Consider the following 14,224-nt stretch of genomic DNA (forward strand, 5'->3'; position numbering starts at 1 on the left):
TGGTGACTGAGGAATGATGATTGCTTTCCCCCACCCTTTCTTACATTTATCAAGTGGGAGAAATGCCATAAACTGAGCGGAGGCAACTTCTTCCTTTCTGAGATGCAAAAGGTGTCATTTGTCCTCAGCAGAGACAGATATTGGTTATGGGCTGCTGAGTGCATCTGGGGTTTCTGAAGCTGATGCTGCTCTGAGTGTCTCTGGTCCTGGGGATATTTTGACAACTGACTTTTATTTCTGACCTTCGTAGAAATCTCATTGTTAAAACAGCATTGAATGAAAATAGGCGTCCTTTTGTATATGCTCTTCTATGCATTTCTGCTCTTCACTCCATCTTGGTTATGCATTTAAGTTATTTGTTGACTATGTATGGTGTAGTATATCAGTAGAAATCATAGTGCTAGGGTTTGGACTGCATGTAGCAATATGTGCTGCTAATTTATATGCCTCAGATGCGGATAAAAATAAAGATCAAAAGTAGTATTTCATTCCTCAGGGAAAGCAGATCGGACGGTGCTGATGGAAAACTGCCCTAGATTCATAAACTAAGCATTGACTCATTAGTAGGTTGATTCAGAAAATGTATTCTTTTTTTTTTCCTCCTGAGTTAGGTGATACGCTTGTTTGCAATGCCAGCATGTTTGCAAACACAGTATAGATTGTCCCTTTCCTAGGATGTTAGAAATCTGTTGATGTTTATCACGCTGTGAAAAATGGACGCCCAGGCAGTTCCAGCAGGAGAGAGAAAAGAAGTAAGGCACTGGATTTCCCCAGGAAAGAATTACATAGGGCAACCAATGGAGGGTGTTTCAATAGTGGATCCTCCCAGGAAGAGCAGGTGGAGCATTGACACCTGGTGTGCCCCGGTGCCTGCCGGGACCCTGGCCTTTGCTTGCATACTTCTTGTGTGAGCCATCGCTCTAAACGAATGAAATGTAATGAACTCTTTTAACACTGTGAGAAAACGTTTTTGGAAAGAAAAGAGGGCGGTAAAAGGTAATTCCCTCCCACGAATTCAGGAAATTATTTTGTGTTATTTAAGCACCTTGTTGGCAGATGCCTTGACTGGTTCTGGCAGCAGTCTGTTGAGGAGTACAGGTGTCTTGTCACTCTGATCAGAGGGTACCTCTAAATGTCTCTCAGATTGTTTCTTACAGCAGTTGTCTGTTTCTTAAGGCTTCTGTGAGAGACTGAATTCAGTAAGAAATATTTGATTAGCCAGTAATTTATATGTGTGAGTATAATCTTGTGTATAATGGTGTGCATTTATTTTCAGCCCAAGGAGCTTAATCCCAGGGCTATATTTATTCGCAGTCTAATTACAGGATATTCAAAGGGATTTTTTAAATTGTTATTGTTTCTATTAACTGTGCTGAATGTGTGTGTGTGTTTTCATATGCTGTTACTGTGGAGCTTCTGTCTATATAAACAGTGATATATATATATATGTACACACGGGGTATGTAAAAACACAGTGCAACTGTAATCTAAAGGGTTATGAAAAGCGATGGTTTTCATACTGCTTATAAATAGTTTGTAATCTTTTTCTGTGTTTTTTTGTGTGCTTGTTTTGCCTTTTTTGCAGTTGAAGAATCTAAGTTTAGAAGAATTACAGATGAGATTAAAGGCTTTGGACCCTATGATGGAACGAGAAATTGAAGAGCTTCGTCAGAGGTACACTGCAAAGAGGCAACCTATCCTGGATGCGATGGATGCCAAGAAGAGGAGACAACAAAATTTCTGAGTTTGTTTTACTTTCAGAGATGATGCTACGAGTCAGTGTGGACACTGGTAACTGTGTAGGTCTGAAGGAATTTTATTGTGAGAGTTTTAAAAAAAAAAAACAACAATCTTTTCATTCTTCCTTCACAAGCAATGACAATTGGAGCAGTGAAAGAACACATGGTGTTCTGCAAAGGGAGTGAAACACATTACCACTTGTTAAATTTTCAAGCGTTCAATGTAATAGAAGTTTGGTCTGTTACTTCCCAGTCTTTTTCAGGTGTATTGTGGTAACTTTGTGTTGTGCATTAGGAGGTGAGTTATGGAGCACCTGGAACTATTTCTTGATTGTACAACACTACGGAGCCTTATGTTGCAATATACTTTTCCTCCCACTTAGTAGCATATTTATTGTGTAATCTTTGATTATCCTATTTATTTTATGCCTGTTTTTTTTTTTAATTAGGAAATATTTGATAATATTGTGGAGAGAAGAGCTAGACTAGATGAAGTTAGTATTGTAGTAGAATGAAAAGCAACTCACCACTATATTATCTTTTAATACTCCAGTTTCAGCAAGCATCCCAGTTCAGGACAGCACTTGAACATGTGTTCAGTCCATTCCTATCAACAGAATTTTAAGCATAAAGGAAATAATAAGCACATGTTTTTCTGCTCTCCTGAATGAAGGATTGTGGCTGCAGTTGAGCAATACAATTGTTACACTAGAGAGCATTCTTTTAGAGAATATTTCTGTCATTTTTACGCACACAGAATGGTCTCTCATTAAACAAGAAAACAAGTGCCTAATTGGTTTTGATTTTTCTATTATTCAGGAGAAGCAATGCTTGCAGTCACTCCTGCAGTGTAGATTTCCAATTGCTATTGCAATTCTGACCAGTATCACCTTCCTGTTTTGCACCGTAGTTATATCCTAGTTTTATAATGAAGTAACAGCTACACTTTACACATACTGGATATGTTTTTTAGTTCATTTAATTTTTCAGCACTATTTTGAGGGAAGAGGGGAGTTATTAGTGGTTTGGGCTTGGTTTGGTTTCACATTATAGATATTAAGGGATAGTAATTTAAAAGCCAAAGAATATCAATTGATAATTATATATAATGTAAGTACTGAAATGAAGCAAGATATTGCAGATCTCTGAGGGTTCTGTCCTGCAATCACTAAACATACAAAATTCCTGTAGTCTTCTGTGGTAGATTTTGGGAAATCAGAAATGCAGGACCAAGCTTTTAATATCTTTTTACAGCTTCTTCTGTCTGATTTATATCGTGTAATATCTAATAGGTAGAATTTACAAGATTGCAAAAGCTATTTCAGACTTAGCCAAAAATGTGATTCACTTTCTGAACAATCTACTGGGTTCTCTGTTGCAATCTTTACAATTGTTACCTTTTTATAATTAACTTTACTGTGATAGTCATACTTCTTTAAACAATACAACTGAAAAGGTCTTTACTTTCAACCTCCAGCTGTTAAGCTTTTAATGGTGACTACTGTATGGGCATCTTCTGTTGAATGTTTTCTGGAAATTAGTAATCATCTCATACCTCTTAACATTTACTGTCATCGTTTGTGGACCATTTAGATGGAACAATGCAGATTTTGGAAATGGAACATTATATCTTAAAATTGAAGGAAAAGGAAAACAAAAGATTTTACAATATCAGTGTATTATGGCCGTGCTGGGACCAGAATTTGGTTTTGAGCTGCATTACAGCCATTGTTGTCACTGTCATTCTGTGTGTGTTTGCGTGCATGCCACACTCTAATCTGTAAACCCCAGAGTCAAATAAATTTTAATTGTGATTGTTAGAACATCCTTACCCTCAACTCTTTTTATATTTCTTAAAATAACGACCATCCCTTCTGAAGAAGCAAGAACACAGAAGATCCATAAAAATTACTTTAGGTAAGATAAATGCACCTTGTAATCTTATGCCTCACATTTATACAATGAAATGATGTAAAGTAAAAAAGTGTATAATCATATCACTGTACCATTAGATTATAATCATAATGCAGCAGAAAATAACTGCAGCAAACACCTCCCCCGTTAGTTTGATTCTTATTTAAAATTCATTCCTAATTCCTCAAATTTCTGGTCTGTGTGTGTCTATATGCACGTGTGTGTGTATGTATATGCATACTTGTAAGTAGAAATATAGAACAGGATTACTTAAACCATCAGGAGCGGAATGTAACTTGCCTTTTGTTGGTGTGCCTTTTAAGCAAAGCGTCCAGACATTCTTGCCTTCATCATTAGCAGCTTTCTTTTCCCTTACTCTCTGAAACTTTTCCCACCAAAAAAGGGCTTTGATTTTGAATGATGTCTTTGCAGTTTAATTTGCAGTGTAATGTAATGATCAGAATTTTCATCTCTCATGTATCCTGAAAGCTTTTAAATGCAGTGCACGAAATATGAATTAACTCTCCAGAGGACTCCAGTAAAAGGCCATTTTAGACTAGAGGTGCTGCAGTCTGGCATCTGAAAGGTATCAGAAGATAAAGGACATCCTCTCTCCACTCCTGATCTGTCCGAATAGAAGCAATTTGTGTAAACTTAGTGCATGAGCATACACACATGCAGGAGGAAAATCTAAAAGTCACGGAATAAAAAAACTAAATGAAGCAAGCCACTTAATAGAGGTGGAAAATGGCTTTTGAAACACTTTAAACTGGGTAGTATCAGGCAGTTTGTGACCAAAGAATTCTTCCACCAATGACTGTGAAGTTATTCAGTTGCCCTTCTGGGACAGTGTGAAACCTGTCTTTGGTTCCAGAAGCTAGCATTCCGGCCTCTAAATTAAGTGCAAGCATAATCTGTAGAAATAGGTTTTATATTAAGAGATGATTACAACTTAATTTTTCCTTTCTTCTGTTTGTTCAAATGAATCAAACCATCCATGCTAACGGCTGCACATTTCTACTGCAGGATGAGCATCTCCATAAAGGAAAGCAGATAGTGCAGTAACTACGGCATTTTAAAGGCGAGATTTGCAGAATATCTGATAGAACTACTGACAAGGTAACCTTCAGTAAGATTTTAACCAAATGGTTTCTTATTTGCATCTGATCTTGTCTGTTTAGGTTTAGGAAGAAAAAGAGAAATAGTTTTGAAAAATAATTGCCTTTTACTAAACGTTTGTAATAAAAGTGAATTTTTCATGTATGTTGTTGTCTTGTTGTTCATTCTAACTAAAGCTAATGTCTCTAGTAACCATTAATATTCATTTATACAGCTGTATCACCAGTAAATAACAGCTTACCTGTATTTGCCCAGGTATTTTCAGAGGGGTGCAGTGGCTCAGTCTGCTTCTGTGTCCACCTGCACAGTGTGTTGAGCTTCTCAGTATAAAAGTGGTTGATGGTAAATGAATAATGAATCAGTGCACAAGTCCATGAGGTAACATTAGTCACCATTGACATGCATTGGTGCTTCTAAATGGAATGTATTCGGCACAAATTCTGTAAAGCACTTTGTGTGCATGTTGTTTTATCAATGTGGTGTGATGAAGGTTACATTTTCTTTTTAATTGTATTCATGGGTATAAAGCTAATTAAAAAGACTTTGTAACATAAGCAAGCCTTTATTTCTTTGCATTTATAAATATTAAGAGCTCCATCTTACTGTGGTGCTTCTTTCTGCCCTTTGAAGGCATAGGAGGATGTTCTCTAACATCATAGAGTGAGCTGGAAAATTGGCTTAGGGAATTTTCTGTACCAGGCTGTGGTACAACAGTGTTATGTCCATTATTGTCAATGAAGGCCTTGCAGAAAAAAAAGTCTTGTGCAGCAGGTGGTGCTTCCTGTCACTGTTTGGTGCCAGATGATGTAATATTGCACTGCTTTGGGGGAAAGGCAAAATTACATTTATAATAGTTCAATGTAAGGTCATTACGTTGTACCTGGGGACTTGCCCCATTAAGTTTAGAACAAGTTTCCTTCACAAAATGTTTGTTGTCTTGTTTTGTTTTTTTTTTTCCCTGTTTAATGTATTCACTATGGAAAGGGGCTGCTATTTGTATGGTGTGATCTCTTCTTTTTTTTTTTTTTCTTTGTTAAGAGTATTTGAAGAATACTTGTTCATTACGCCTGGTTTGCTTCTCCCTGCTCAGAAAGACAAATGTAGGCATTGCTTTAAAGAAGCAATGTTTCTCTGAGCTAAGTGTCCTTGAGATGTTGTCCCTCAGGTGCCAACAACAGCATTTATTCTTTTTGTCGTTGATGAGAGATCATTGAAGCGAAGTCTCAGCTGCTCTGGACATGCTGCTTCTGAGACTGATGCTGGCTAACAGAAGCACCTTTGTAGCTAACTGTTCTACATCAGTGTTTCACACCTGACTTGGTTCCATTAATGCTTACTGTCTTTTATATCTATGCTTTGTGTTATTCAGCTGCCACTTTTAGTGGTTTTAAAGAAATTATAATTGAAAACACCATAACAATGCCAAGTACTTAAACCTCAGGAAGAAGTCACTGAAAGAATGTTTCTCTCTTCCTTTATTCTCCCACTCCTCCCTGGGTCATGGAGGCCTTTACTGCAGATGATGGATATATAGATGTCTCGACATGGACAGACCGTCCATGCTGTATGGATGCAGATGGTTTTAGCAGGAGTCCTCTGCTGTAATGACATCAAGGCTCCCGAGAACTGTGAGGAAGCAGCACAAAGCAGTGTGTCACCTTGCCACCAAGAGATGTGGCACAGATCTGGAAACTGCTGGTGAGCATCAGGGTAGCACTATACCAAACCAGTGCCTGTGGTGAAGGAAGCCTGATGAGGGGCAGCTCATCATCAAATGCGCAAAGCCATGATGCAGTGGCAAATGGCTTTTGGTGCAGCATTGCTCTGTTGGCAGGACTTGACATGTTGACAGCATGGCCTGACACAGGAATAAGAAATTTTCATGTGTTAGGGGCAAACAGTCAGAGTTCTCACTTGCTGTGCAACCACATGCTAATTGTCTGGATATATATTTCACTTTTACAAGTTAATTAAGGCATATGGTCTTTTTTTAAGAACTAGACACTGCCCTATGCAGATATTTCTTATAGAGAGGAAGATTTTATATTCCAGAATCTCTCCCTGCCTCACTCCCAGAGAGAAATACAGCTCTCCTAATCGTGTTTTTCCGCAATATTTGTACCTGACTGGTATAATTGGTATAATCCTTTTTCTGTACACAGGTGTGTGCATGAGCACACAGACACACACCCTCAACTTTCTGTTCATTCCTCCGTTCCCATCATGGGAAAGCATCTGTGGCCCTCAGATATTCACAGCACAATGCCTTTAAGATTTTTCTGCCACTTCACACCTTCCTGGACTTGCAAAGCCAGTGTGGTTACTGTTAAGGAAAAACACACGGCGACTACATCAAAGAGAGAGACCAAAAGCTTTTGGTTTGATTTATCTGACACTAAGCCTTTAGTGTGATGCATCAATTGATATTTCATTTTTATTACAGCACAATTGGGTATACAGACTAAACAGCGAGAGGTGTCCTTTTGATCTCTCCCAGCACATGAAAACAGGTGTCGCAGTCCAGGGATTATGTAGGTCAGAGATTATTTGAAGAAGGATTAAGTAGAGCTACCAATTTTCTTAGCAACCATATCCAAAAGCATGAGAATCTATTTAAAATGCAGGCCTTCTTTCAGATAGGTCACTTATTTGTCATATACCAATTCCCTGCTGAAACTATGGAAGAAGGTTAGACTTTTTAAAGTTTTATTTATGATTTAAAAAAAAAGCGAAACAGACCAAACTATGTATTTACAGATACAATTAACAAAATAACTTCTGAGTCTCCTAAAATCCTGGTGAGTTTGTTGTTGTTGTTGATCTTTGCAGAGTAACGTTGTTGAGACCATCCAGAAAATAGTGGAATAATTCACCAATGTCAGCCGTTTATATGCACATACAAGTAATTATAATCAAAGTCTGATTTACCCCTGTAAATTGAGTAGAGGTCTCTAACGCAGTGAGTACTGGTGCTGTATTTCACTAAATGCAACTGCTCTTCTGAAATACTGCTCTTATTCATTGCAAGAACCTCTCCTCCTATCAGACATGGAAACACAACCAGCAGTGAGTTGGTAGCCCACTGTGGGTCTGTGCTGGAAAGGGCTGAGGGACCATACACTCCCATTTTATTTTCAGTTACTGAGGAAGGCATATCCACTGCAGAGTTTCAGCTTTCACGCATGTTCGTTTGCTTTTGGGGTTATTTATAGCCCACAATTAAAAGTGTCTGAGATCAGTGGCAATAATGTGTTAGATTCCATCAACACATTTCTCCTACTTAGTGTAGCTGTGTTCTGTTGACACGGATCCATGAGTAGCCCCTGAGTATGTTATTATTGGGATAAATAATCAAGAACTTCTGTGATCGTAGGACCAGCAATACAGCAGACCCACATCCCAATCATTAATGCAAATTTATTCCACAAGTGGGTATAAGTTTGAAGCCTTTTAAATGTGGTTAACACTGATTTATTCAGCCCATCAACCGACACAATTTTTATACATCTCACAGCACTTATCTTCAGTTACTGCCTCCACAAAAAGCACAATAGTTAGGTCCTATCTTGCAGCTGAAGTAGGAGGAAGTCTTATTAGCAAAGCGTTTGACTAATAACTTATTTTGTAGACAGATGCTGAACTGAAGTGTTTAGTTCAGCTCTTTGCTCTAGTAGAAGGAACAATGATTAAGTTGTATTTAAGAAGAGATTACTCTTGTGCTTCTGAGCTGCCTTCCAGCTTCTGCAGTGATGTATAGAAACGGAGCTGCTCAGGACTGAATGTGCACAGCGCTGCAGCCCCAGCAGCTCTGGGATTTGCAGTTGTGTGGCTTTGCTTTCCCAACACTTGCTCTGCCTCAAATACTGAGGGGCCACCACTCTGCATTCAGAACTGTCTGTTGCTGCCAGGAGAGAGGGAAGGAAAACCTCCTGACACCCCAGCTTTCTTCATTCAGGAACCATTGACTCTGACAAAGTACACAGCTGCTCTCTTCTGTATTCCTGCCGTGTCTAGACTTACCTCTCTTTGTGGAAATCACAAGAAAGCCAAACACAGCAAAGTCCATCTGCTGCCCCCACCTCACAGCATGACTCCTGTCTCCTGCATTGTTTCAGCACTGGGACAAGAAGATTCCATCTCAGTTTGAGATACTGTGAGAAGCTGGCCTTGCCAGTAGCACCGGACAGAGGGAGTCGCATTGGGAAATTGGTTGGGAACAGCCCACTCTTCCCATAGGGACTGGAAAGCATCAACAACCTCTTGTGGACCTCAGCTTTCTGAAGGGTATACTCCCACGATGATACTGTACTGGGAAAAGGCACATCCAGAGAGGGATGAAAATGTTCACAAGAGATGATGTTTGGGGTGTTCAGTGAGAAGCTAAATCCTACTGGTACCTTGAAACAGATAACAGTTTGAGGTGCTGATGTTTCTTCTAATGTTTCTCTGAAGGGTTGGATGCATTCCCCTGCCTGTCCAGCCAGATGCATACATTCACCAAACTGAGGACTTTCAGGTTTAGGGTTGTGCATACTGGGGCAGATGAATGTCTCGTGTGCAGTAGAAGCTCAGCGAGAGGCTGTGAGATGGTTCTTCTTCTGCTGCACTACAGGAGAAGTGAATGCCAGAGTGCCAGCAGCATGCAGGAGACACTTTCTAGACTGCTTGGAGGTTGCTTCTTCCAACTGAAGGCCCATATCTTTGTGTTTGAACACTGAAGGAATTAGCAAACCTTGATGGGACAAACAACTGCTTTGAGTGCCCATGCATTGTGGCTGACTGTAAATTATTCTCAGCTCAGCATAGGTTGGTGGTGGGTTTTTGTGTGGGGTTTTTTTAGGAAGAAGGCAGAATCTGTAAAAGATGCTTCAGGACTAGATGGGAATATTGCTCAACTCTGCCAGAATAGTGGGAAGCCTGAAAATATGCTACAGAAGACCCAGTTAATTTCTGGTGTAACTTATGAGGAAGTCAGGTGTATAAATTGGGAGAAAAGAATAAAAAGAAGAACCTGATGAGAAAAAAATAGCTTGGGCTCAACACCTCACTAAGGGATATGAGTAGTGACTCTGGGTTGAATATTGTTTGAAAATACCATGAAAGGTAGATTAAAGTCAGGAGTGTTGTGAAAGGAAATGGATAACTGGGAAAGCAAGAACAGCTACTCCAGGGGCTTTCTGCTGCTCATGTGTGTGCAGCTGGGGCCCACCAGGAGAGGGGCTGTTTGGAAGAGATGAAAGGTCATGTCAAATTGATTTAGTACCTACAAGTGCCATTGGTGTGCTGCTTAGTCCCTAATCGGTGAAGGTAGAGAATGAGAAGCTTGTGCTATTTGCTCAACTAAAAAATGTGTTTCATCTTCGCTACCCCCCCAATTAAGAACATCTTTAAAAATGGAAATTTAGCCTGATGTATACATTTAAAAGAAACATACCTTCACATACAGAGGTATGCTTCTCTTTTGTTATATATATATATATATTTTTTTTTTTATTATTATTTTTTTATTTTTTTTTTCCTCTGTGTATACTCACAATACCCTGAAATCTAGATTTATTGTTAACCACTGTATTAATGCACTTTTTTGGTGAATTTAATTTCCAGAATGTGGCACAAAGCAGAGTACTTGAATGAGCAGTACACTATGGGGACAAGAAATGCTGCAGAATGAACACCAGATACTGTGGTTTCCTGCAATCCCATGAAGTATTGTACCAAAAGGAAGAAATACTGGAGAATAAATTTGGAAAATTAAATGCAAAGTTCATTGTTCTGAAGTTTGCACTGTGAAGGAGATTGTGCTGCATTATGTGAAGAAAACATTGCTTTATAAGTGAGTACCATAGTCTGCAGAGAGAAAGAATTTGCAACTGATGAAAGTATGTGAATCATAAACCAGGCAATAATACAAACTCTGAATGTATATAAAAGCTTAATCACAACCTATATATAGATTTTACATCTCAAGAAAATAATGTAGCATCTCTTCTCAAAGACGTTTCTGAATCTCCATGGTAGCCTAGATTTGTACTAGAAATCAAGATTCTATACTTGCTCATTCCTAAAGTAAGTTTCACTGAATCACAGAATCATAGAATGGCCAGGGTTGGAAGGGACCTCAAGGATCATGAATCTCCAACCCCCCTGCCACAGGCAGGGCCACCAACCTCCCCATTTAATACTAGACCAGGCTGCCCAGGGCCCCATCCAACCTGGCCTTGAACACCTCCAGGCATGGGGCATCCACAACCTCTCTGGGCAGCCTGTTCCAGCACCTCACCACTCTCTCTGTAAAGAATTTCTCCCTGACATCCAACCTAAATCTTCTCTCCCTCAACTTAAAACCATTTCTCCTTGTCCTGCAGTTATCTACCCTTTCAAAGAGTTGATAATTTCCTAATTTGAAATATTACCATTATCCTCTTCATAAGCCACTTCAGAGCTTTCAGCCTGAAGAGAGAAGTTGCAGCATCTTCACTGATTACAAAAAAGTGACCATCAAAAGGCAGAATAACACATGCAATGTTTTTCAGTGTCCGTAGAAAGCAGATCACTGACCACAATAATTTTCATGTTTCAAATACTGGAGAAAGTGGCCAATTAGTTCTCTAACTGAATTCTGACCTTTAGATGTATAGAAGTGAAGATGAGCAGTGATTTTGTAAGTCTGGAGCAGGTATTGATTACTCAAAATGTAACCTCTTACAGTTGCAAAGTCTTCTGAGATACTGAAATTTTCCTTCAAACTATAAACATTTTTCTGTTTAACAAGAGATGAGAATTCTTGGCACTTTGAGGAATATGGTCAGTGCGCATGGCAGTGATGGGCAGGTGGTTGGACGAGTGACCTTAGTGGTCTTTCCAGCTTCAGTAGTTCTATGAGCCTATGATTATGGGGCTGAGCCCTGGCATAGAGGTTGGTTACTCCATCAAAGGGCAGGAAGGATGCACCTCATTCTTCCTTACATGGGTATATTTGGTGAGTTAAGACAACATTACTTGGAATAATTACCATCTGCCTCAGTGAAAAATTCCAATAGCCTAAGCAAATATTAATGCTGCTGGACAAAGCAATCTCTTTCAGGATACAGTGGTGTGCAGTGCCAGCTCAAACAGATTAAATCTAAGCAGAAATAAAGCAGAAAATAAGGCTAGATCTCCTAGGATGATCAGAGCAAAAAGGAAAACTAAAACAGTCCTGGCGGGTATCATCCCCTGAAAATAAGCCTGAAATGGCATTTGATTGCTGTCTGTGTATACACTGCGCGTGTGTAAGGAAAAGGAATTATTTAAACTAAGGAGGAGTCCTGGCATCAGAAAAACCTCATATAAAGCAGCTGTTAGTAAAATTACGCTAAAAGTTAAACAAGTCTTGGAGAGCAGCGCGGTTCTGGAATGCAATTCCAGGGGAGTGGGAGCAAAGGCTGGCTACTTTTGACATGGAGCTAGTTAAGTTTATGAAGGGAATTCCTGTGTACTGCACAGAGTCATTGTCATGATAATAAGAACATATTAAATTTCAGTACTTTATTTATTTAGTGTCTTTGATCCAAAGCACTTATATAAAAAAGCAATAACGAAAATTCCTTTCAACCGGTACAATAAAAGTCATAATTCCTTGGGGTATTTCATTTTCTTCAGTAAAACGCAATTTGGACACATTCCATTCAATACTTGCAGAAATGACAGAGCATCAGCTCGATGAATAATAAATCTGGAACATAAGATAAGCTATAGGTTATTGAAATGATGTGTTGTAAAGTTTGGATCCAACCTTTGCAACGCTAAACTAATAACAGCTGAGGGAATTTGTGACTCTTTGGCAAGTTTACAGGTCCCTTCCAATAACTGCCCTGGAAGTCACTGGTTTTAAGCTCTGTGAATCTGCTGATTGTGGAACTGAGATAAAACCACGACTTGGGAGATTCTCTGCAGGCCCCAAACTAATGGGAGCTGGACTGGCCTTGGCACCAGTGGGAGATTCTGCCTCACCTGCAGTGTTTAGCTCAACTGGAGCTTGTGAATGTGCTACACAAGCCCACTTCTTCTTTCACTTACGGTATTTCAATCTCCTGGGTAACTCAGGAGTGAAAAGTGTTTCGAGTTCAGATACCTCATTCAGCGCCTAAGTCAGTCTTCAGGGCCATGTATATGGCTGTTTGGTGCTTGGAGATAGAGAGCATCATCTGACATCTGTGAATGCTGTGCTGAAATCTCTCAGAGTTTTGCTCTGATGAGGCTGGGAAGGACCTGTTTTCCTCAGGTTGTGGCCTAAATCAACTCTGAGGAAACAGCATTCAAAGGACATTTTGTGTGCGGGAAAGGTATTTCCTATTGAATGCTCTTTGGTAGATCACTGGAGTCTGATCCTGAGTGCTCAGCCTTCTGGTTCTGGGTTGAGCTGATACAGCATCACCATTAAAAGATTCAGATGGCAACCCTTGATAGTCTGAAAGAGGACATATCCTTACCATATTTGCTTCATTCTGCTACTGTGGCTGCTTTAGTTTAGGTACCACCCCTTGTTGCAGTACACAAACATGGGCTTCCAAACAAGCCAATTTTAGCTGCAGTATTTCAGTTTCAGTTGCAGTGTGTTTGAATGTATTTTCTGGACCTCTCTAGCCTTCTCAAGTTAAAACGAAAAACAATCAGTTGCTACGCATATGTATATTTACTACATATGTAGTAAATGGGGTGGAAAAGGCGATGGATTTGAGAAGAAATGCCGCTGTGCCCTCTGAGTGCCAGCAGGATATTACAGCACAGAGCAACAGAGGTGCTGGGAGAGGAAGGGGTTGGCTACAAGTGTTTGATCTCGGAACAGTTACATAAGGGAAAAGGCCGATCGCTCAATAAGTTTATGCAGATTCATGATTACTGTTGAGAACCCAGATGATTTGCTCTCTCTCTCTCTTTTTAAATAAAAGTACAGGCCAGCCCTTGAGAGGGTTTGCATCGGCTGCGTCACGGAACTGGTGGGAGGATCTGCCCACAGCGCATGCAGCACTAAGCTCTTTTTCTGTATGTGTTCTTTTCTTAGGCCCTTGCACTCTTTCTCAGCTGTAACTTGTGAGTTCCTTTCTGAGGGAAAATGTGACTTGCAAGGCTTTTTTTTTTTCATTAGAGTTTCCTTGGCAAAAAGTGTAATGGAATTGGCTGCCATCAACACCTGCTTTCAAGCTTTCCTGATAAAATTAGACTCTGTATCTCAGCGTCACATATGGCATCTTTATAATTAGTCTTTTTGCAGTATATGAATGTCAGTTCCTAAAATGCTGCCTGCACTTTTCATGTGGGAATATTTCTCTTCATTAAACAAATCCAGATTTTCCACTGGAGCTTCTAATCGCTGAAAACCCACATCTTTGTGTGCCTAATCTCAGAACCATTTAGATGGACTGAAATACAGAATATCTTCACTGGAACCACTCTGTGTGCACGTGCCCTCC

General features: G+C 39.7%; 1 protein-coding gene across 1 annotated transcript in view; it reads left to right on the forward strand.

Moving 5' to 3' along the window:
• Positions 1–4,916, forward strand: part of STK3 (serine/threonine kinase 3) — a 134,303-nt gene extending 129,387 nt beyond the window's left edge. Inside the window, exon 11 of the mRNA XM_042835661.1 lies at positions 1,586–4,916. Coding sequence (XP_042691595.1) covers positions 1,586–1,744 — 159 coding nt within the window. The 3' untranslated portion in view covers positions 1,745–4,916. The remainder of the gene's footprint in view (positions 1–1,585) is intronic.
• Positions 4,917–14,224: the final 9,308 nt, after the last annotated feature.

This window comes from Centrocercus urophasianus, unplaced genomic scaffold (genome assembly GCF_019232065.1).
Source record: "Centrocercus urophasianus isolate 14NV4802_14NV808 unplaced genomic scaffold, USGS_Curo_1.0 seq_11, whole genome shotgun sequence".
Taxonomy (NCBI): Eukaryota; Metazoa; Chordata; class Aves; order Galliformes; family Phasianidae; genus Centrocercus; species Centrocercus urophasianus.